At 48.8% G+C, this 21366-nt stretch overlaps 4 protein-coding genes across 14 annotated transcripts in view; 1 reads left to right on the top strand and 3 right to left on the bottom strand.

Moving 5' to 3' along the window:
- Positions 1 to 154: 154 nt before the first annotated feature.
- On the bottom strand, positions 155 to 2118 carry LOC126574413 (uncharacterized). The gene is made up of 2 exons (XM_050234603.1): positions 1035 to 2118; positions 155 to 957 (listed from the first exon to the last, which is right to left on the bottom strand). Exons 1-2 carry the CDS (start codon positions 1794 to 1796, stop codon positions 739 to 741), a joined length of 981 nt encoding a protein of 326 aa, XP_050090560.1. The 5' UTR covers positions 1797 to 2118; the 3' UTR covers positions 155 to 738.
- A 374-nt stretch (positions 2119 to 2492) lies between these two features.
- LOC126574403 (uncharacterized) lies at positions 2493 to 10837 on the bottom strand. 5 transcript variants are annotated; one of them, XM_050234590.1, is made up of 5 exons: positions 10727 to 10837; positions 9456 to 9920; positions 9235 to 9390; positions 5426 to 9076; positions 2493 to 4290 (listed from the first exon to the last, which is right to left on the bottom strand). In XM_050234590.1, the coding sequence occupies exons 2-5, from the start codon at positions 9754 to 9756 to the stop codon at positions 3884 to 3886; spliced, it is 4515 nt and encodes a 1504-aa protein (XP_050090547.1). In that variant the 5' UTR covers positions 9757 to 9920; positions 10727 to 10837; the 3' UTR covers positions 2493 to 3883. The 5 variants fall into 5 exon arrangements, with proteins under 5 accessions (XP_050090547.1, XP_050090549.1, XP_050090546.1 ...); XM_050234592.1 differs by having other exon boundaries at positions 2493 to 4263; positions 9456 to 9911; positions 10727 to 10836; XM_050234589.1 differs by having other exon boundaries at positions 9456 to 9911; positions 10727 to 10836.
- A 320-nt stretch (positions 10838 to 11157) lies between these two features.
- On the top strand, positions 11158 to 14223 carry LOC126574408 (probable ATP-dependent RNA helicase DDX27). The gene is made up of 2 exons (XM_050234597.1): positions 11158 to 12333; positions 12562 to 14223. The coding sequence occupies exons 1-2, from the start codon at positions 11272 to 11274 to the stop codon at positions 14134 to 14136; spliced, it is 2637 nt and encodes an 878-aa protein (XP_050090554.1). The 5' UTR covers positions 11158 to 11271; the 3' UTR covers positions 14137 to 14223.
- Positions 14224 to 14369: 146 nt separating this feature from the next.
- Positions 14370 to 21366, bottom strand: part of LOC126578578 (probable WRKY transcription factor protein 1) — an 18694-nt gene continuing 11697 nt past the window's right edge. For 3 of the 7 annotated variants that reach the window (XM_050241270.1, XM_050241267.1, XM_050241266.1), the window contains 3 exons: positions 20925 to 21002; positions 20207 to 20369; positions 14370 to 17027 (listed from right to left, as the gene is read on the bottom strand). In XM_050241270.1, the coding sequence (XP_050097227.1) occupies positions 16726 to 17027; positions 20207 to 20369; positions 20925 to 21002 (543 nt within the window). In that variant the 3' untranslated portion in view covers positions 14370 to 16725. Of the gene's footprint in view, positions 17028 to 17924; positions 18946 to 20206; positions 20370 to 20924; positions 21003 to 21366 lie in introns of those variants that run through there. The other 4 variants (XR_007608404.1, XM_050241271.1, XM_050241268.1 and 1 more) reach the window with 4 other exon arrangements.

Consider the following 21366-nt stretch of genomic DNA (forward strand, 5'->3'; position numbering starts at 1 on the left):
GTTTTGGTTTGTTCCTTTGTAAATAATTGATTTTCTTTTCCTCCCATTACCATAAACTATTTCTTCACCACTGCCTCTCAGGCTCTTTGCTTTCCATGTTTTAGCAATATTTAATTTTTTTTTCTCTCTAAGTGACCCATGAAGTGTTGCTACCCAGCAACTGGGCAAGCCCTGAACGAGTAAACCAAAAAATATACGGAAAGATCCAAAACTGGCGAATACTAATGATTTAAGAAAACTATGAAAACGTGTTTTTGCGCGGTAGCGGTTACGGTTTCGCATGAGAATCAAACGGCACACAAAAAAAATCAGTACAAAAGCGCGACCGTCGCTCCAGTGGAGGAAACGAAAGTGGAGAACACAGCGACCGTGTTGCACGATACACTGTGCCCGCGGTTCGGGGTTTGGTGTTACATGTTATGTTCACAATAAATAAAGTTTTATAAAGAAAATGGCACTAGTTAAAACGAATATCAAATTTGCACGATAGAGAAGTGTAAAAAAGACCAGCCTCACAGAGTGTGTGAATAAGTAAACTAAAACAACAAAACAACGGAATAAGTTATGAACTAAGGCATGCACTCGCACACTCCAAAAACACACATACGCGATAGATACACCTTTTTACACACAAACTTTGGGAAGTTCGCTGGATTTCACTGGCCAAGGGACGAACGAATGAACGAACGAACGAACGAATATTGCTTAGTTAGCCCACGCACCGGAGGTATCAGCACACTAACCATACTCCGACTGTATGGTGAGCGAGAACTCGCCCTTGGAGTGGATGAAAGTACCATGATACCAGAGGCGCGTATCAACCAGCAGAATATCGCCGGGTTCGACATAGAAGCTGAAACTACGGCAATCTGCGTCACACTCGGGTGTTGGCGCAAGGATCCAGCTCTTGTTGCCTCGCAACTGGGCCTGCCACATGAGCCGCGGTATGTAATCGATCTGGAATGAGACACGGAGTTCAATAGCCAAATCAATAGTGGCCTTTCTTATGCCACGGGATACCAAGCGCTGCTTACATGCATCACAGCACCCTGCTCGTAACCAAGGAACACAAAGTCCGTGTTGGGCATTTCGGCATCATCCGGCAGGAAATGGGGCTTCGGGTATAGCTTCCGCAGTTCAGCGAGCACACTCGGATTGCAGTTGCTCCACCCAACGTACCACGGTTGCTGTCCAGCCCGAAACTCGGCCCGCTCGTCCGACATCCGGAACACATCCCGGAGCGTCTGGAAGTTAGACTTAAAGTGCAAAAACTGACAGTCCTCGTGCAGGCTATCGAGCGCGGCCGGGTGCCTCAGGTAGAGGTCCTTCAGGAAGGTATAGTTCAGCAGCCGGACGGCCGGCCAGTGCGAGACCGCCCGCTTGATGATGATCGGTCGGGAGGAGTAGGCGTACGGTTGGAACTCGTCGCGTGTCAAATTCGGCAGAATGATTGGCCGATCTATTCCCCGGCAGTAGTCACAGTTCGAGACGGGCCGGACGGCTTCCCAGATCAGGTAATTGTTTGGCAGTATGCAGCGTATACCGAGGCCCAGCTCGAGGAATCCTGCCAGGAACGGTGTCACGATGAAGAGCGCCACCACGAACAGCGCACTGTACATGATCGCCAGCGTACCATCGTTCGGAGGGAAGAAACGGGGCGGCCGGTAACCGATGGACTGTTTAAAGGCTTCCTCCATGTCCCGCTCGGTGATCCCCCGGTTCGTCCGCAGCACCTCGTTCGTCAGCAGGTGCAGTTTCTGCAGCAGAATCTGGTCGCACAGCTTCACCCGATCCATGATGCGCGGGTGTGCCCTTTGCTGGCCGCGTCGGTAGATTGGGGAACCACACTGGAACTAGGGTCGGAAGAAGGAGTTTACTGTGTTTTGAACGGACTGGAGCTGGAAGAACATCCGGTAAACAATCTAGGAACGCGAACGCGGAACCATGTTTACGTTTCGTGGCGCGGTCTTTTCAAGCGAATCTTTTCCACCACACGGGATAATCTGTGCCTTAGCGAAATACACGAGCGGTAGCTGTTGGTTCGATAAACCCACTTCCGGCCAACCGGACCATCCCAGGATTCTTTTGCGCGATTGTTTTCACTCGATAACGCTCCGATAACTCGACACGCAGGGCTGGGTGCAGTTTTGCAAGCGTCTTGCACTTTCCTGGCTTACTATTCCAACGGGATCCACGACCAGAGTGCTGTTTGTTGGTCTAGTGCATGGAATAGAGCACAAATGGTAAAAATTTCGCTCTTTTTACAGCGATTTACGTGGTTTTACGGACGATTTTTAAATAGGTACACCAAAGGTCGCGTACGTGTACGTACGCAGCGTTACGTGCTCAGTTTGTAGGGGCCTTAACAGGAGCGAGAAAATGTTCTGTGTCAACGGGGTGAACGGGGAATTCGATGCTGGATTTAAATCGACCGTTACACGATGAAGGTCGTTCGCTGTTCGGATGCTGTCGCCAGGGGTGAGATGCCGGCGGGCTTTTCCACATAGTTTTCTTTATTCCATTATTTAATTTCATTTCCATCTCAGCAAGGATAATGCGGTGCCTCCGGTCTAATCGAATGTAATTGTATGAGTTTTGTATGTAGGTAGAATTTGCAGCATATCATACGCGATGCTCGGTTCCAGTTCCAGCTATCTTCTAACCGTCTGCCATTTTATGCTTCGTTTCGATTTCTTATCCACCTGGCAAATCGTATATTCTATACGCTCGGCTCGGTGCTATCCTTTAGCTATTTGTTAACGCTACCTCTGCTGCGATTCAAGGCCTATGCCTACAGCGTCGCGTCGAGTGGAGGAACTGTCCACCGCGGAACGCACCGCGCTGTGTAGAAACACGTACATACAGTCCATTCAGTAAGCTTCAGTTTAATAGTAGAAGGAATTTTACCGCTACAAATACAGATAGTGTTTCACATATTGTTTGCTTTTTTTTTATGTACCCATACCCATGGGACACGGGATCTGTTTCTCTCCGTTTTCGACTATTATTCGACGGGAACACATATTATGCTATTCGTTTCTCCGTTTTTTTGCGTTTGCTTTCTGTTCCTATTTTTGTTTTGCTCCTCATTATCTTTTTTCTCTCCTGCCTTAGGAGGATTTTTCGCTTTCTTATGATTTTTTAAAGAATTTTCTAACTCCATCACGAACATTCAATCCACAGTTCATAGTTTTCTTTCATGTTTGTTTATCCTTTTTTTCATAACTTCAATCCGTACCGACCAGGTGGGTACAATAGCAGCTATTAGCTATGCCAACCATCTCCACTGGACGCTGATACATTTCCTCGAATTCATACTGAACTCATACCACAGCGGTTTGGAGACCCTTTGATAATGCCCTGCTCTGGACATCATTCGTTCTTCTTTTCTGCCTGCTGCTACCGTACGATTTACTATCATCTGCAATTCTAATAATCGTCGAGGGTACCAATAAAAATGAGATTTTGTTTTTCGATCTCCTGGCAGATGCCTACACCGTGTCGTGGAACGAGATACCATTCCGGGAGGATTAAGCTAACTTCCTCGCACAAGCTTGACTACACACTGTAAGCCGACACAACGTTCACACCTCTTCCGCTTCTTCGATCAGCAGATATCGAAGATAATGGAGCTAGAAATGAGCATATACAACCACGAACCACGGACAACAGGGAATCCAACAGCTGTATCGATGGAGAAGATGTAGGTTAAAAAAGAGACATGTTGCCTTCTCCGGAATCCGGAAGAGACAATGACCGGAATGCACCATTCCTAACATGTCCACAAGACAGTTGAACGACATACGATCCAGTGGATCGATAATGAGAAAGAGGATTCAAATATTTACATCATTTACACGACTGAAACGCGAACCCCGCCGCGCTACCCGCGACTATACGTGCGTACTACCATCGTCGATTGCCGCTGAGGTTGCTCGGCCTCTTGCCGATGATGGACTCCACCGCCATAGAAGTACTGATGCTGCGGCTGTTGTTGGTGCTGCAGCAACTGTTGCTGTCGGTATTGCCGATGGTGTTGATAGCGGCGGGCACGATGGTGGAGTGGTACGGCACCGGGCTGCCCGATCGTCGCTTGTGATGATTCTCTGTAGCCGTGCTGGAGTGAGGTAGCACTCCGTACATGGTGGTTGGTGGGTGCCGGACACAAGGTGGACACCACCATCGACGAGGCGGAAGACGTAACGGAGTTTGACGGTAGTAATAGGTCAGTCGTGCTTCTACCATGTCCACCACCACCACCTGCTGTGGAAGGACGACAACATACAACAACTGAATGCGAAACACTGATCAATGTCCGTCCCCTCTGGCTTTTGCCCGCTTCAGTAGGAAGTGTGTGAAGAGAGCGGGTGTGTGATTGAGTGGCTCTCACTTCTCGGCACTTCTTTTAAGCATTAAAGAGGCAAAACAAAGTAATTCCTTTAAAAAAAAATCCGATCGCATAACAGAGCGAGAATGCTTTAACACTAATACATCATGTTTCGGGCTCTCGCTTGTACCACCAAACATCTAAAGAATAGTATTTACAAAGGTATTGAACACCGCAACAGCGGTGGACCCTAAGACACACCCGGGATGCTTCTCTCTTCCGCTGGCGTCTTCCATTAGATTCTAATTAACAGTCTTTTGTTCTGTACAGTAAGGAGTATTTTTAGAGCTCTTTTTGATCTCTCGCGAGTTCCTATCGGCTTCACTTTGCTATACTTGACATTCGCTAGTTCTACAGCTGTTTCTGCGCCTAGTATCCTCTTTTCAAGCTCTTTGCTGCGCTATTATCTATCCGTTCATATGAGTGATGATGATGCCATATCGGGGCTCGATGGACCAACTATACCAACACCCAATGGACATAGACAGACACACATACAACAAGCACCCCTCAACCTTACAGCACAGCGCACGAGCACAACTACCGGCAGTAGCATCCTAAATTAAGGAAAATGATCCTAAAAAAAGAAATGCAGTACAAGAAAAGAAAACGATAAACGATGGTGATAAAAGGTGAGAATGTGTGCAGAACAAAAGTAAAACGGCCCTTGTACATGAGCGAGTTAAGTTCGTTGAATTACAAACAAAATGTGATGATCGAATTAAGCACAGCAGTACAAACACGAGGAACGAGGGATAATACAGAACATGGCAGGAAAATTGGACAGTTTAAAATAAACGAAAAAACAATTACAGAAAATTCAAAAAGCAAACAAATTAAAACACAAAACATAAAAAAATGTAAAATCAATCTGAGAGCAAAGCAGTTAAAAGATATGAAACAGAAGCTCGTAAGCATGTCTCTCTGTCGCGCTAGCCTTTCGTAAAGTTCCTCTAGCGGCATCGCCTACTGTAATGTTTCTAGATACGACGCATCACAGTTTAACACAAAATTTCGACGACAACAAATCGAGCTTACCTTTGGAATCATTTCTTTTCCGCACGTTTCCACCAGTCCCAGCAATACTGCTACCATTGGTTGTCCCTCTGCGAGACACCATCGTCCCATGACCATCTGCACCGCCGCCACTGGCTGCATTTTTCGTTTTACGCTTGCCACGGGTGCAAATTGGTGAGTAATCCACATCACGCGTATCATCGTCCTCGATGAAGTCATCATCCTCGGGGAGAGTGGCAAGCCGAGTAGCTCTCGCCAGATCACCGACCTCCGGCTCGTAGTAGTGCCTACTGTAGTGGTGGCTGGCGTTTGAGGCCGAAACCGAGGAGGAGCGTGAGTTGGTAGCCGAACGGTTCCAACCGTTGCTCGAGGATACCGTCGATGATGGTCCCTTCCGGCGTACGGAAGAACGGCGACTGCTTCGAGTTTCCTCACGGGGCGAGCTTTCGGTGGTAGTTGGTGCCCGTCGTCGCCGTCTTTTGCGCGTCACCGAGTCACAAGAGCCGAGAGAGGAAGAGCTTGTCGATGCCGACGAAGAGGAAGCCGTCGACGAGGAACCCGTGGAGGAGGAAAGGGCGGAACACGATGATGCTGTCGATGATGCGAGTGAGTGAGTGCTGCTGCGTGAACTTTCATCATCGCCGACCGAGACGCGGTCACGGGTTGACGCCTTGCGCTGCTTTTTGCCCCGTTGTCGTCGTCGCTCGATAGACGCTTCGTCAAGCTGGGCGGCAGCCGATTCGCGGCGTCGTTTGTTACGCATCGCGGCCTTCCGTTTGCGCGCCAGATCGTCCTGATAGTCGGTACCCCGATCCGTCGGCCGTATCCGTTCCCGGAGACCCGATTTACGGCGCTTCACAAAGTGGTACTGGTTGCTCATCCGGTCCGATGAGATCGATCCAGCATAGCTACGGGAAGACGGTGCCGGGGCTGTGTCATGTGAAGAATCATCGACATCACCATCGTAGTAAGCTTTGCTGTTGTTGTTGTTGTTCAGGTGATGATGAGGATTGGGTTGCGCAGGGTTACCACCGAACTGCCGTGTGGATTCCTGCCCTTCATCATCTGGCTCCACCTCGTGCCGACGGTTCGAACGCTTCCGTGGCTTGCTACTACCGTTGTCATGGAAATTGCTGTTGCTCGATGCTTTCGATGCTTTGCTGGCGTTACTCTTCGAACGCTTTCGCGGACGGACTTCGATCACCTGGCGTGATCTGCGTCCACCACCGACCGCAACACCAGCACTGACTTTCCCCTTACTCTGGGCACCGTGTTTCTTGGCTCCCTTTCGCGAGATTCGCACTTCCTCCTCCTCTTCTTCACTTTCGAGCGAACTTTCTTGGTCGTTGAAGTCACTGTCATGCTCATCGTCGTCGTCATCGTCACCGCAATCTTCCTCCTCTTCTTCCACTTCATCCTCATTCTCGCTGTCCTGTGCCGCCTCGTCCTCCTCTTCCTCCTCCTCTTCACAGCCACCATCGTTGATGAAGTCACTGTCAGTGTCCTCCTTCTTGCTGCCTTTGCTACTGCCCCGCGCTGATAACGATCCTCCCTTCGTGTAGTGATTGGTACGACCGACTTCGGCCGCGGGTTGCTCGTAACCGTCCTCCTCTTCTTCAGAAGCTTCGTCTTCCTCCTCCTCTTCCTCTTCGTCTTCTTGCTCCTCATCGTCATCCTCATTGGCTGCGTTCGTTTCCTCCTCCTCCTCGTCCTCACTTTCATGATCGCCTTCCACTTCGTCATCCTCTTCCTCCTCCTCCTCCTCCTCTTTCGTCGCTTGATTCACCTCTTCCTCCTTATCACCCGATTTTCGCCGTTCCTCCTCGAGATCGCGGAACAGCTGTGACTGGCGCTTGCGCAGAATGTCCATCATGGGTTTGGTGTAACCCTTGATGTACCCTTCGCTCTCCGTGTAATCCGTTGCACCAGTACACCCGCTACCACCGGTACTGTGACCACCGTTGCGTAGCTTACGTTCCAGCTCCTGGATGGCGTATGTCGGTTTGCCCGTGTACCGCACCACCGCTTGCTCCTCGGCGATCTGTTCCGCTCGCTCGAATTCCTTCTCGACCCGCTCGCGCGCTATTTGATCGGCGTCGGTGGCAAAAATTTCCTCACAGCTGTGCTTCTTGTCACGTTTCCGTGTATTGGGAATGTGCGGGGTCATCGCACCACCCGGGGCACCAACGCCATTCACTAAACTCGCAGTTCCCGATTGTAATGGTGCTGCGGAACCAGGTGTACCACCGATCGCCAACGAATTTCTCACCACATCGCTACGCTTCGAGCGCAGATTCTTCGGCGAGGTAGCCTTACTGTGTAGCGTACTTTCGCGATAAGGAAACAAGGCACCGCCCAGCTTCATCAGCGATTTAACGTGATTAATTTTGTTCGTCACTTCCGCCTCATCCTGCGGCGTTAACGGTTCGCTCAGCCGCTCGATCGCGTCTACGTCTAAGCGTAGCGGAATCGTGACCACCGAACCACCGGACAGCCGCCGTAGCTCCTTCACGAACAGTGCCCGGCAGTGGTTGTAGTCGGGTCGGGCATCGTACGTTAGCTGGCCGACATAGGCCATGAATTCACCGAGATACGCCGGGCAATCGTCACCGTACACGAGCCGTAGCATTTCGCGTACATCCGCCATAAAGTACTCCTTCATGCGGTGCACCTGCTCCGGTTGGTTGAGCAGCTTCTCATCTTTCCACGGTAGAAATCCGCGGCTCCAGTACACGAGATTGTAGCCGAGACACTCGAGATCGCTACGGCGCACGTGTGCACCCATGTGCGCATCACGGGACGTAAACTCGAGCGTACCATCGTGCGCTCGCCGCTGATCCATACAGAACGGACGGTGCTGACCGCTCGAGTCCATAAACTTCGATGCCAACCCAAAGTCAATCAGATGGATACGATCTTCGGCGGGCGGGAGGGCTGCCGTAGCTGCTGCGGCCGCTTTCGCTGCCGCCCGGTTCTGCTGCTTGTGCTGGTGCAGTTCGTTCCAGTGCGCTTCCTCGGTGGCCGCTTTGAGCTCCTCGTAGTAACCGTTTGCCGCTGCACGGCGCGGTGAGATCGTGTAGGTGAAGGCGGCATCTTCATCCTTCTTGCGGCGCCGACCACGCCGGGATACGCGGGTTGCCGCTGTACCACCACCTGTGCGATCGTCATCGTCGCTCAAATCACGATACGTGACCGTTTTCAGCGGTCGTAGATTACGCGAACGTCCGATGCCCTCTTCCATTATCCCTCCTCCTTCCATCGTTCCATTGCACATCGGGGGCACACCGTTGATCGATTTGGCGCCACCATCCCCGGCTGAACTCGTATATCCGTTCTGACGAGAGTGGTGATGATTATAGCCGCCATTTTTTGGCGTCTGCGGCTGTCCATTGCCAGGGGACGTCACCTTGCGGTTGACCACCGTACCGATCATCAGGTTTTCCGCCTTTATGTCCGAATGTACGTAGCCCTGGTCGTGCAGATGCTCCAGCACGTCCAGTATCTGGCAGGCGATCACAGGAATGCTCTTCGGGTCGACCCGCTTGTTCTTGATGAGCGAGTGAAGATCGCGCTTGTAGCGCTTCAGAATCAGAAACCGGTACCGCTCGTTCTTAAACATGTGTGAACCGGAAGCGATATATTCGGGCATCCCAGGCGGAATGATGCAGGTTTCTAGTGGACGAAAAGAAAGGACAGGAAAGAAACACGATTAACGTACAATTGAAATGAAACTCTCAGTGCCGCTTGGACTGATTGCAAAAAAACTATTGTCACAATCCCTTCATCGTGAATTGCCTAAAATGCTAAATGAAACCCCACCGGGGACTTACCGGATCGTTTGGCGGTGTTCAGCAGACAGTGAATCTCGACGAACAGCGGCCCGTTCGAGTGGGGCTCGATCTTGACCACGTACTCCGCGTTGTCGCTCGTCACGGGGTGATCGATGTCGTCCGAGGCGAGGAAGATCTCACCGAAACTGCCCTTGCCTACGGTAAAGGAACAAAGATTAATACACTGGTCTCGCGTTATGTCCGCGCGGGGTTCAACCTACCAATCGGTTTACCGATGCGCCACTGCTTCAGCGCCAGGTCCATCAACAACGTTCCGTCGACGAACTCTTTGCTCAACGTAAACTCGCTGGCGCTGACGTTCGGCGAGTAGCTGGAGGCCGCGATGGTAGGGCCGACAGGTGCAGGTTGAGCGACGGGAGTGGCCACCTGAACCGGAACCGGAGCCGGAGCAGCGACGATGGCCGTGACCGACGCAGCATGTTTCGCTCGCTTCGGCGGCGTTTCGAACTGTTGCAAACGATCCGCGTCCACGATGGCGGCGGCCGCATTTCGTTTGCCCATTTTCTTCACGATCCGCTACACTTTCACGTTTAGTTCGTCCGGTGTTCCGCTCCACCGGAGTCCGTCGTAAATGCAGACGAAAATGCGATTCAAACACTCATTTCAAACACTTTTAGGCGGCTCCTATTTTTCGATCAAACTAAATCTGGCTGGTGCTGTAATCACTGGAATTAATGATGAGAAGATGATTAACAAGGTTGCCGTGTAACTACCAGCTGAAGAGACGATCATGTTTCCTTTGGTTTTTCACTCTTTTGGAGGCCTTTTAAAAACATTCCCGGAGCTCACGAACACACACGCAAAAGATACTCGACTTCTTAACGCGCCCGGCTATAAACACCGAGTTTGTGGTGGTGAATGTGGCGTTAACGGTCGCGACTGCTGTTGTTGCTGTTGTTGCTGTTGTTGGCCCCTGCCTGTAAATTTCTTCTCGTACATTCATAGCCACAGCCAGCCTCGGTGACCGCCGTCGGTAACACCTTCTTCTGCTGCCATCTTTGCTCGCTCGCTCGCTCGCTTGGATTCACAACCGAAATAAACGCTCCGGAAAGGGATTACCAGGCGCATCAAGTCGTTGTAATGCGGTCGATTTTTATGGGATTCCTTGATTTCCGGCACCTTGCAAACAGCCCTTCTTTTTGCTTTCTCTCTGGCATCACAAACACATACACATACACGCAATCATGCACTCACGCACGCACTCAGGTACGATGCACGACGGGCGATTCGGAAAGCGATTTTCCCGTTCTCTTACGTGCAAAGCATTCACGGAAAACCCCATCTCATCTTATTGCTTCACTCCATGTTTCGTGTAGCGCACACCCCGCAACGCTCCTCGCCGTCGCCGTCACCATCTTCTTCCTCAACCAGGGAAGGTAGAGACGGAGACGGGCTCGGGCTTTTTTGCACGCTAATTAAACGCCTTTTTGGGCCCCTTTCGAGTGCCACGAATAGGTGACCACCTTCTTACCACCGAACAGATTTCATCGCAAGCACGCACGCACCGTTTGCTGGCACTTTGCACGGAGTTTTTCACGAAAAAGGTTCACTATTTTCGCGACCGCAGCACGAGCGACAAACCTTCAAACAAATTTGCTCGAACGCCCTCGGCACGGTATGGCTATCTGCGGGCTGGGGGGGAGGCTGATCCTAAACGGCTGTGGTCAAAGTGTATTAAGGAAACAGGATAAGTCCCCAAAAGGAATTCCGAAAGGACGCTTTTCGTAAAATCACGCGAAAAATTCGGAAAAGCAGAGGAAAACAGCGGAAAATCATCGTTTAAAGGCTGCGGAAGCGCGGAACCGGACCAGTATAAACCAAACGGAGTAAAATTTATGCTGCATGGGTAAAAAAAAAGGTACGTGTGTCTGTTCCGACCCACTTGCACCAACTTTTTGTAAACACACGTGCTGGCGGGCGTGCATTTTCCCCCGGCGATTTTAGGATTTTCATTTGCCTGATCTCTGTGTGTCCTTTTCGTCAATCCTCTCAGTCATTCCACTCAGGTGGGAAACCATGAAGAAGGACAAAAAACAGAAAACCGGAGCAGTGAAAGCGAAGGAACCGGCGAGGATCGCAGCCGCGGAAGCGAGCATGGTTAACCGAAACCCGGATCTGATCAAAACGATCAACGACGACGATGAGGTCGAGGACTACTCCGAGGAGTCGGACGTGGAGGTGGAGTATCAGCCGACAAAGATGCGGGCCCAGAAGAAAGGGGACTTCGACGGCGGGTTCCAGTTTGTGTCCTCCGTGAAGGAGTACAACCACGACACGTGGGACGATCTGATGCGGTTCGTGAAGCGCAAAAACCGTGGCAAGGTGGACGATAAGATTGCCGACGTAATCCGGAACCGTTCGAAGGAGGAAGCGGATGTGCTGGGCGGAGAGGAGGAGGAAGAAGACGGTGAAGAGGCCGGTGCCACCCGTACCTTCCACTCGGAGGTGGACCTGTCCGACGACGAGCTGAAGCACGATTACATGAAGGTGAAGGAACGCAAGGGAAGAAAGGCACGGGCAGCGGCTGCGGAGAACGGCAACACGGAACCGACCGTGAAGGTGCAGGAGGAAACGGAGGACGGTGCGAAGGATTACTTCGAGGAGGCGGAAGGCACGAACGAGCACATCCAGTCGTTCTACCAGATGGATCTGTCCCGTCCGCTCATGAAAGCGATCGGTGCACTGGGTTACATCTATCCAACGCCGATTCAGGCATCCACCATACCGATTGCGCTGCTGGGACGCGATATTTGCGGTTGTGCCGCTACCGGAACCGGTAAAACGGCCGCCTACATGCTGCCGACACTTGAGCGCTTGCTGTACAAACCGAATGCGGCCCAGGCGGTGACGCGCGTGTTGGTCCTCGTGCCGACGCGTGAACTGGGCGCCCAGGTCTACCAGGTGGCCAAACAGCTGACTCAGTTCACTAACGTCGAAGTAGGCATCGCCATCGGTGGACTGGACGTGAAAGCGCAGGAGGCTGTGCTGCGCACGAACCCGGATATTGTGATTGCCACGCCGGGACGGTTGATCGACCACATCAAGAACACACCAAGCTTCTCTCTGGATTCTATTGAGGTAAGCTGCGTAGGGTCACGAAAGAACCACGATCGACCCGGCCACAAATGATGAAAACCTTGCGCTCAGATCTGTTTGGATGAGATGAAACCGAGGGTGGACTAGAATCGATTGCCGAGCGAACGAATTCTCATATTTCTGATCCGGCCACTGGCACCGTCATTACTCACCTTTTCGATGTTACAATCAGTAATCCCACATCATTCTCTCACTCCCTCTCGCCCACAGATCCTGATCCTCGACGAAGCCGATCGTATGCTGGACGAGTATTTTGCGGAGCAGATGAAGGAAATCATTCGCAGCTGTTCGGCCACCCGCCAGACGATGCTCTTCTCGGCCACGATGACGGAGGAGGTGAAAGATTTGGCCGCGGTTTCACTGAAGAAACCGGTCAAAATCTTCGTCAACAACAACCAAACGGTGGCGTTCAATCTGCGCCAGGAGTTTATAAGGGTGCGCGAGGGTCGCGAGGCCGATCGGGAGCCCATCCTGGCGGCACTCGTGTGCCGTACCTTCCACGATCACTGTATGGTGTTTGTGCAGACGAAACGGACCGCCCATCGGTTGCGCATCCTGCTAGGGCTGCTCGGTGTCAAGGCCGGCGAGTTGCACGGTGATCTGACGCAGGCGCAGCGTCTGGAGTCGTTGAAACAGTTCAAGGACGAACAGATCGATGTGCTGGTGGCAACCGATGTGGCTGCCCGTGGTCTCGACATTAGCGGCGTTACGACCGTCATCAACTTTGTGATGCCGGCCACACTGGAGCACTACATCCATCGAGTGGGACGTACGGCCCGTGCGGGTCGTGCCGGTGTGTCGGTGTCCTTGGCCGGTGAGCTGGAGCGGCGCATCGTCAAGGACATCGTCAAGAACGCAGTCAACCCGGTCAAAAACCGTATCATTCCGGCAGAAATCATCGACAAGTATCGTGCGAAGGTGGCCGCGCTCGAGTCCGAGATCGATAAGGTGCTGGCCGAGGAGCGAGCGGAGAAGATGCTGCGGCAGGCGGAACAGCAGCTGACGAGTACGGAGCGAAAGCTGAAGGGCATTGCGCCGCCTAAGACGGACGGGCCACCCCGCGAATGGTTCCAATCGCATCGCGAAAAGCGCGAAGAGAAGGACCGCCTGTCCGGGGTCGATCCGGAGGAGCTGGCAGCGAAACGGAAAGCGAAGAAGCGGAAGCGCCGCGGGGACGACGATGATGAGGATGATTTCGATCCGGTACGCTACCATCAGGAGAAGATGAAGAAAGCGAAGGTGGCCACCACCAACAGCAAGAGCGCTGCCGGTGGCAAAAAGTCGGCCGCAAAGGCTGGCAATGAAAACAAATCGGCAAAGCAGCAGGCCAAGGAGCGGGCATTGGAGGAGCTCAAGAAGGTGTCGCTGGTTCAGGCGAAGCTGGCCAAGATCCGCAACCGCCCGACCCGTGTCACTGCCACCAGCGAGGATGCCGATGATCCACGGCCCAATGGGGTCGGTGGTGGTGGTGGTGGTGGTAAGCGTGGCAAGAAGAACACAACGCGCTTCGAACGTGACCTGACCGATGTCGGAGCGAAGAGCGTGAAGAAGCTGCGCTACGATGCGACCAAGAAGCAGAAGATGGACAAACTGGATAAGCGCAAGGCGAGCGGGTTAAAGATCAGTGCCGAAAAGTTCCGTAACAAGAAGGGAATGAACCAATTCAATAAGGGCAAATCCTTTGGCCAGAAAGGACCGAAAGCGGGCGGCGGCGGCGGTGGTGGTGGCCACAAAGGTGGCAAGGGTGGCGGTAGAGGTGGCAACAAAGGAGGACGACGAAAGTGAGTAACGGGGTCGGAATAGATGATGGATTATTTTGTAAACTGGAGAGCGAGAGTGCTCGCTGCTCTGCAATAAACGAATTAAAGTAAATATGTTTTGGGCTTTTCTTTGTACTGTGCCATCCAAGTGCACTGAAAATGATGAAAGGCGTAGCGGATCGAGAGCCATGTTTCTTTTGTCCAAGAATCCAATGCTCTTTCGGGAAAGGTGATTTAACTTACAGTAAAGGGTGTATATCCTGTTTCCAAGCACTATGTATTATATTCTTTTTTTTACAATATACAAACAGTATCGTCATTTCCTGTTCTGCATTGATCAACCTTACGTTCGCTAGAAGAAACCTACCAACAACTCAATCTCGGCGAAAAAGGCGAAGAGACTTCGAAAGCCCCATACGCTTTCACTTTCAAGCCGCGCTTTGTTTCCCACTAACCTACGCCCCCACGCTCTGTTTCTGCTTCTCGTCTTCGTTATATCTATACCTGAAGATTGAAAATATCATTTTTTTTGTTGTATGTTTGCTTGCATCATGCACCTGCGGTTTGCATATGCGCAAACAATCTCCGTGCCTATTCACACAGGACTTTTTTTCGAGTCTAGGGCTTTCAAAGTTGGTAGTAATATAATATATTCAAAGAAGAAACGGGAAAGCTTCATAGCGTTCACCAGGGCACAGAGTTGTGCACGTAAACCTAAGCGAGCTAATATAAAGGGGGAAGGGATTACCATTACCTAACGACTTAAGAGGTAGACCAAAAAGTGGGTAAAACAGAAAAAAACACGCATGATAAATCTAGCTATCGCTAAATACAGGAAAATTGCCGCTACCTGTCGTAGCCTTGCGCCCGAAATAGAAGGGTAGAGAACGAAAACGGTAATAATAGCATGGGATCCGATAGGGAGATTGCACCAGTAGAATGGCTGGTTTTTCAACGAGTTCCAAATGCAGTACACGCCCACACGTACAAGCGTGCACATCTACCGGGTGAAACACGGATGGAAAACACTCACGCGGCCAAAACTATCGAGCGCCAATAATCAGTTATCAAAAAAAATCAACCTATCTTTCGATGTCAAGATGTAACTCTGAATGTTTTAATGCTCTTGGATGTGAACAGAGGACGCATCGGAAAAGCAGCAAACACACTCAAAAACACAAACCTATAACAAATGATAAGCATGTTTATGCATAGATTTCGTGGTAACATCCATCTTGCCCCCGGGTTTTGTTTTCCACTTTTCGCTTCTTTTCGCACATTTCTACATTAATTATACCAGCAAACTAATTGGAGGGATATATAGTTTTGAAATTGAATATCCTTTTTACGATAGTTTTATGTTTGTTTTAGTTGTTTTTGTTTCTTCTTGCTGCATAGAACGACATCTTTGTGATTGCTTGGAGATATTATTTGATTAAAAAAAAAGTATGACTGTTACTGAATTGAGAACGATAACGCGAAGGAAAACAAACGTAAGAAAATGAGGAAATGCAACAGCAATTATTAATTCATTATTCGTACTAAATCATACGAAATTCAATTTGCAATGGGGAAGCATTCAACGCCATTGCAACAAAACAATCAAACAAAAACCTGTCAAATCAGGAAGAGTAGATAAAGAATGATAATTTGTGCTGCTAGAAATTGAACATGGTTTGAAACAGTAAATTGGAGAGCGTTTCCACGGTTGTTGCAAATAACCGCGGTCCTTGATTCACACCTAGTGCCTCTTTCAGGTACGCGTTTTCATGAATTGTATTTACTCTTCCATTCATCAATCTCGACAGCCTACATACAGCTTTATGTACACACTTCGCCGCATAGCAATTCTCAGAAAAGATTCCTCGCTTTATGAAAACAATCCAGAGCATAACCAAGCACGATTTCAAAAGTATCCGATACTACAAAGATGGTTAAACACGTGGAATAAGTATGGTCCTTCATAATGCGCTCTACAGCTCTGCAGTACAATACATGCTGATTCCATCGTTATTGGTTTTTTCCTTTCTGTTCGTTCGTTTGCTTTTTTTTTGCTGTTGTGAGCGGTCGACGGTGACCTACAAAAAAGTAACCACTAAATTTTATACTGTAAAGCAAAGGTGACCAACAACAGACCCTCCTATTGGGTTACATGTGTTTTCCACGATTAAAGTAACACATAACAAAATCCTTACATTAAAAGATTGCAGCGATACTCTTAAAGTACAGCAACAAGTTATTTCCCCTAACACTTAGAAATGGGGGGGACTCTTCTATCCACCCTCGCCATTATTTCATCGCAAAAGATAACCAAAGGTACAGGACATATCATCCTAAACGTATCTGCTCAAGCGGTGGACCGACTAATGAAAAAGGGAAAGCTGTCCCTGCTTCCGCTGGGAGTAACCATTCCTGCCACAACCAGGCCCTGCTACTATCATGTTTTCTGGTGCAAATGATCTACCTTCTATCTCCTTCGGGGCGGGTGGTTTCGTTGTTACGTCCGGGCTTCTGTGGCTTTCGAGCAGAGGGATGTGCGCGTATGTGTATTGTTGAGAATGTTGGCTCGCTCGTTGTAGCCAAATCGAAGCTTTGCTTGATATGACGAGCAAGATTATGCGGCCAGCGAGTTGTCATCATCATGATAGCTTCCGTGTCCGTCCATGTTTAGCAGTTCATTCAGATCGACGTAATCTCCGGTTACAATGGTTCCGTCCGGTCCTATCAGACCATTGCCACCGAGGAGAGCACCGTTTCCATTGCCGTGCAGTGGACCATATAAACTGCTTCCATTGCCGTTGAAGTTTCCGCCACCACCGATGATGCCATTCATCAGCCCGAGCGGTGGACTACCACCATTCATACCCAGCTTGTAGGCCATTAGTTGCGTTTGTAACGCTGATAGGTCTCCTCCTCCTGGGATTCCGATTGTTTGGTTTGCGACACATTTGGTTTGAGGACGTCAGAGGGGAGGGAGTTTGGATTAGTTTTGGTTTTAAAGTTTATGGAAATACAAAAAAGAACGACAAAAACAAAACGAATAATTAGTGGGTGTTGCAATGGTGCACGGCTGTTGGGAACGATAAAATAATCAAAGAATAATGAACTTATTTACTAAATTTTTTATCGCTTCATCCCTTCGAACGCTAGCGATTCAATCCTAATTCCCCTTTTTTCCTGCACTTCACTTATGCCCTCCATTCAAACACGTTCACTCTGTCTTTCAATCATAAAAATGGCTATAACCACAATCATTCAGAACAAAAACAACATCACATATACTCGGACAATCACGCACGTAGCCTTCTTCTTGTAATGTGAACTCCCACACCCCTTGAACCCCAATCCCAACCAATTCCCACAGTAAGCACTCCCATTCCCCGTTTTCCGATCCCCAAACAAAAATAGGAGATCTATCATCCCTCCCCATTTAGTACCTTTTTTGTTTTACATAACATACACCCCATCCATTGCCAACCATTCATGATATAACTAAACCACGCTGCAATCATAGGTTGTCGCTTTTTAGTTGATTGTTTCGGTCATAAAGTTATATGAAAATCGAAAGAAAATGCGCAAAAGCGATATTAGCCACGATTGCAGAGTGCTAGTCCTTTCATTCATAAAAGTAATCTTCACGATCACATCGCACTCGCGCACCTACTGGTGTATTATATCATATGGAAAATGTTGTATTCCGATTCGTGGTGGAAACGCATTAGTCTGGGGAAAGTAAAGGAATTGTTGGGAAAATTTGATGGATGAAAGGGAACTAGACTACATGAAGGAAATTAAATTAAATTAAGATAATCGTACTGTAAAAAGAGATCTATTTTTTTCAATTTAGGCATAATTTAGATCAATACTAATGTTAAAAGGTAGATGCGCGTAGAGTGTACAAAACACATCGCTGGTTGTATAGGCTCTACAAATGTCTTATATTTAGTTAAACACAAAAAAGGATCGAGGCCTATCCCACCCCCCTCTTGCATGGAAAAAGTTGGAAATGAAATGTAGGATTATACAAACAGTACCTTGTGCCCAAGCAGGTGACACTCTTTGGCGGTATTCTTTGTTCTAACTCAGTTTCAATGGCACACTATGGCTGAGGTGAGTGGAAGTCGGTTCCCTCTACTTCCTCCTTTCTACATCGAGGTGGTACGCGCCCGCTTCTCTACTCTTTCAACATGCGACGACGACAACGGGGACGGTAAACGGCGACGGTCTACGACTAACGGCTACAGCGACAACGACGACGACGACGGCGACGGCGGACTAAGGACGACGATAGCTCTACGAGGACGTGTGTGCCTCCACGTGTTCGAAACCCACAAAGAGACAACCAAAACCGGGCGCAGCGACGGGTCTGTCAGCGACGGGTTCTCGGCGAAATCGGCAACGATCTGCGCAGCATACGCGCCAGCATCATCACGAACTCACAAGCTCATGCTTAACAACTTATTATCACGAAAACCCACCAGCTGATTCCGATCTGATTCCGAACGGTTTCGCGGTTTTTCCTTGCTACCGAGCATCTCCCAGAGCTGCTCTCGATCAAACCGGCCATGTGCGGCGCTGCTAGCTGATCTTATGGCATATTCCCCCTTTTCTCGCGCGTATTGGCTGGCGTCAGCCAGCTCGAACCGTGCTTTCGCTTATTATCAGTGGGGCGATCCGGCGACGATCAAGCTCGCATTTCGCTCTCAATATCCTGCTCTCATTATCCTATACATCTCTCGCACTCTCTTCTCTCATTCCATAAGCCAAAAGCGTTCCACTCAAATCATTCTCCCATTTTCTTATCAACCATATCGTTGCATCGCAACAGACATTCCTGTGGAAAAGGAAGAAGGTCATACATTGAGATTAGAGATTATAGAGCGCTTGGTATGATTGGCATTTTGTTCAGCTGTAAATTGTAAAATGTGTTAAAATGGATGAAGTTGTTTTGGAATTGGGGTGATAGGGAAATAGTGTCGGGAATTTATCACATTACATATACTAGTATCGGTCAACGACGTCAATGTGGAATGTGGTTTTTGTATTCGTTGTAACGTATATTCAAACGTTTAATTTAGATACTTCAAATGCATTATAACCAGTAACAAAATGATAACATCAAAGTGTGTCTAGTGCTAGAAACATATGAAATAACTCTAAATTTACGAACAAATAAAAAAGGGTAATCCGCTACACGGATCCTCGAGAAGTAGGTTTCGAATGAACTATTGTTAAAATAATGATATCTAAACTTAAACAAACGTTTCGTTTGCTCTAGATTGAATTGAAGAGATTAGATGGATAGTCCTTTTGTTTAACATTGCAGCATTGCAGCACTAACATTGCAATCCAACTTGATATCTTTAGAAATGGAAACACAAATTACAGATGAATACTTTTAGAACTACTGTTTACAAATACTAATAGACTTATTGCGATATAAACTAGTCCTTCAGAATACGTAAAGCTGCTGTAAAGCAATATACATTCACATTTCGTCGATTTTTAGTCGATAAACCACAGGTACGCGGTCCTACGCGTACCGTACCGAGAACCAAACACAAACTCTAACCGAAAGCATTCACAAACAAGCCATAAACAACGCACAGTGCCAAAGTGCCAAGTGTATAGCTTTCATTTTCCTTCAATTTTCGATATTTTCATGTGTTTGATCTGTTTGATCGGTGTTTGGAATCGCGGAAGTAGGAACGAATATTCTTCCAATTGGGACAAGCAATGAGAAAAATGTGTATGAAAAAAGGGGTGAATGGCGTGGAATGGAGCACATGGAGAGGATGCGGAAAAGTATCCATCCTCACCGCTTGCCATCCCAACAGCCATTCGAACCAGTCGCATCCTATCATGTAGATAGTTTGCAAAAAGAAAAAAGAAACTTTCCAATTAACCGTAGGTCCGTTGCCTTGCTTTCAATGACTTTGATTCTGAAATCATTTTCCAACTATCAATGTGGAACAAACACATCACACTAAAGGCGGAATCAGTGGTCGATTGGGGTAAAGTTTAAGAATAAGCTTAAAAAACAACAAAATAAGGGAGTTACGAACGAGAAACATTACTCTTTACGATACACATACCGGGTGTTGGGCTGCTGCAGGTATTTGACTTTTCGTTGCTGTTGCTGTTGCTGCTACTACCGGCGGCCCCGCTAAGCTGTTGCAACTGCTGCTCGTCAGTCATCATGTCCGGTAGGTTCATCGGGAAATCGTAACCAAGCATTTCTTCGTTGTTGTTGAATAGCTGCAGGAAGGGTATTGCGAAGGGTGGGAAGAAAAAAGATCGAAAAGCACGACCAAAGGATGGCCACAATGAATTAGGATAACGTTAACAATTCTTCCAAAGCCTCTATCAGTTCTGAATCTAAAGAGCATCGTGTGAAGTGTGTGCCTTAGCACGCACGAAGACTAATACGTGAATAAAAAGGAATTGGGTTAGAGGACACAAGTCCTTGATCAATTTTTCCAACATAAAGGGCACGCCGCGCCACTCGGTATCGAAAGGACATTCTGTCGCAAAAAAGAGACCTGGAAAAAACTCGAATAAGGCCGGACGAAGGATACAAAATAAGAGCCCGGAACGATCCCTCGAGCGCAAGTTAACGTGGGCTGGGCTGACCATAATCCGATTAATCCGTTGCAATCCCGGATTTGAATTGAGTTGGAATTCAGGCGATAGAGGAGGAGCGGGGCGCTTAATTGATAATAATTCGGTCCGTCGTCCGATTCCGCGATCACCAAACCACGTGTGTAGGTGATAAGAGAAGCCTTACGATCTATTGCTTACATCAGTCCTAACCTTATTGATGGTATCCTGATCGAACGGGCACGACGGGAAGTATACTCGACCGTACGGAGGTGCCGTCGAGCCTGCCGTCTGTGTCATGTGTAACGTGCGCGATCGTGTGCATCATCGTCAGCACGTCAGCCCATCAGGAGGATGATGGTGCGAGTTCATGGAAATCAATTTGGGATAGAGTTTTTACATTTTTTTCCATCCATTTTTTTTTCAAATTAATTCACATTTGGTGTTCGATCCACGTGGTGGAGTGGGCAGCATTGTTGGTGGGGATGTAGGGTATATATTTGCTCCACCATCATCATCATCATCATCATCATCATCACGAGAAGCAGCCACAGATGCCGCATGATCACCATCAACAGCACAGATTTAAAGCATCGTTAGGAGTTTGTGGAGATTTATACCAAGAAAGTCAATTCCATTTCGTTTTGGTTTTTGG

This window comes from Anopheles aquasalis, chromosome 3 (genome assembly GCF_943734665.1).
Source record: "Anopheles aquasalis chromosome 3, idAnoAquaMG_Q_19, whole genome shotgun sequence".
Taxonomy (NCBI): Eukaryota; Metazoa; Arthropoda; class Insecta; order Diptera; family Culicidae; genus Anopheles; species Anopheles aquasalis.

What these genes read in the sequence shown, in the direction of transcription:
- LOC126574408 (XM_050234597.1), top strand. Translation starts at nt 11,272, where the DNA reads ATGAAGAAGGACAAAAAACAGAAAACCGGAGCAGTGAAAGCGAAGGAA. An exon ending in TCTCTCTGGATTCTATTGAG is followed by an intron (nt 12,334 to 12,561) that starts GTAAGCTGCGTA and finishes TCTCGCCCACAG; the next exon opens with ATCCTGATCCTCGACGAAGC.
- LOC126574413 (XM_050234603.1), bottom strand. Translation starts at nt 1,796, where the DNA reads ATGGATCGGGTGAAGCTGTGCGACCAGATTCTGCTGCAGAAACTGCAC. An exon ending in AGCAGGGTGCTGTGATGCAT is followed by an intron (nt 958 to 1,034) that starts GTAAGCAGCGCT and finishes GTCTCATTCCAG; the next exon opens with ATCGATTACATACCGCGGCT.
- LOC126574403 (XM_050234590.1), bottom strand. Translation starts at nt 9,756, where the DNA reads ATGGGCAAACGAAATGCGGCCGCCGCCATCGTGGACGCGGATCGTTTG. An exon ending in GCGCATCGGTAAACCGATTG is followed by an intron (nt 9,391 to 9,455) that starts GTAGGTTGAACC and finishes CCTTTACCGTAG; the next exon opens with GCAAGGGCAGTTTCGGTGAG. An exon ending in GAACACCGCCAAACGATCCG is followed by an intron (nt 9,077 to 9,234) that starts GTAAGTCCCCGG and finishes TTCGTCCACTAG; the next exon opens with AAACCTGCATCATTCCGCCT.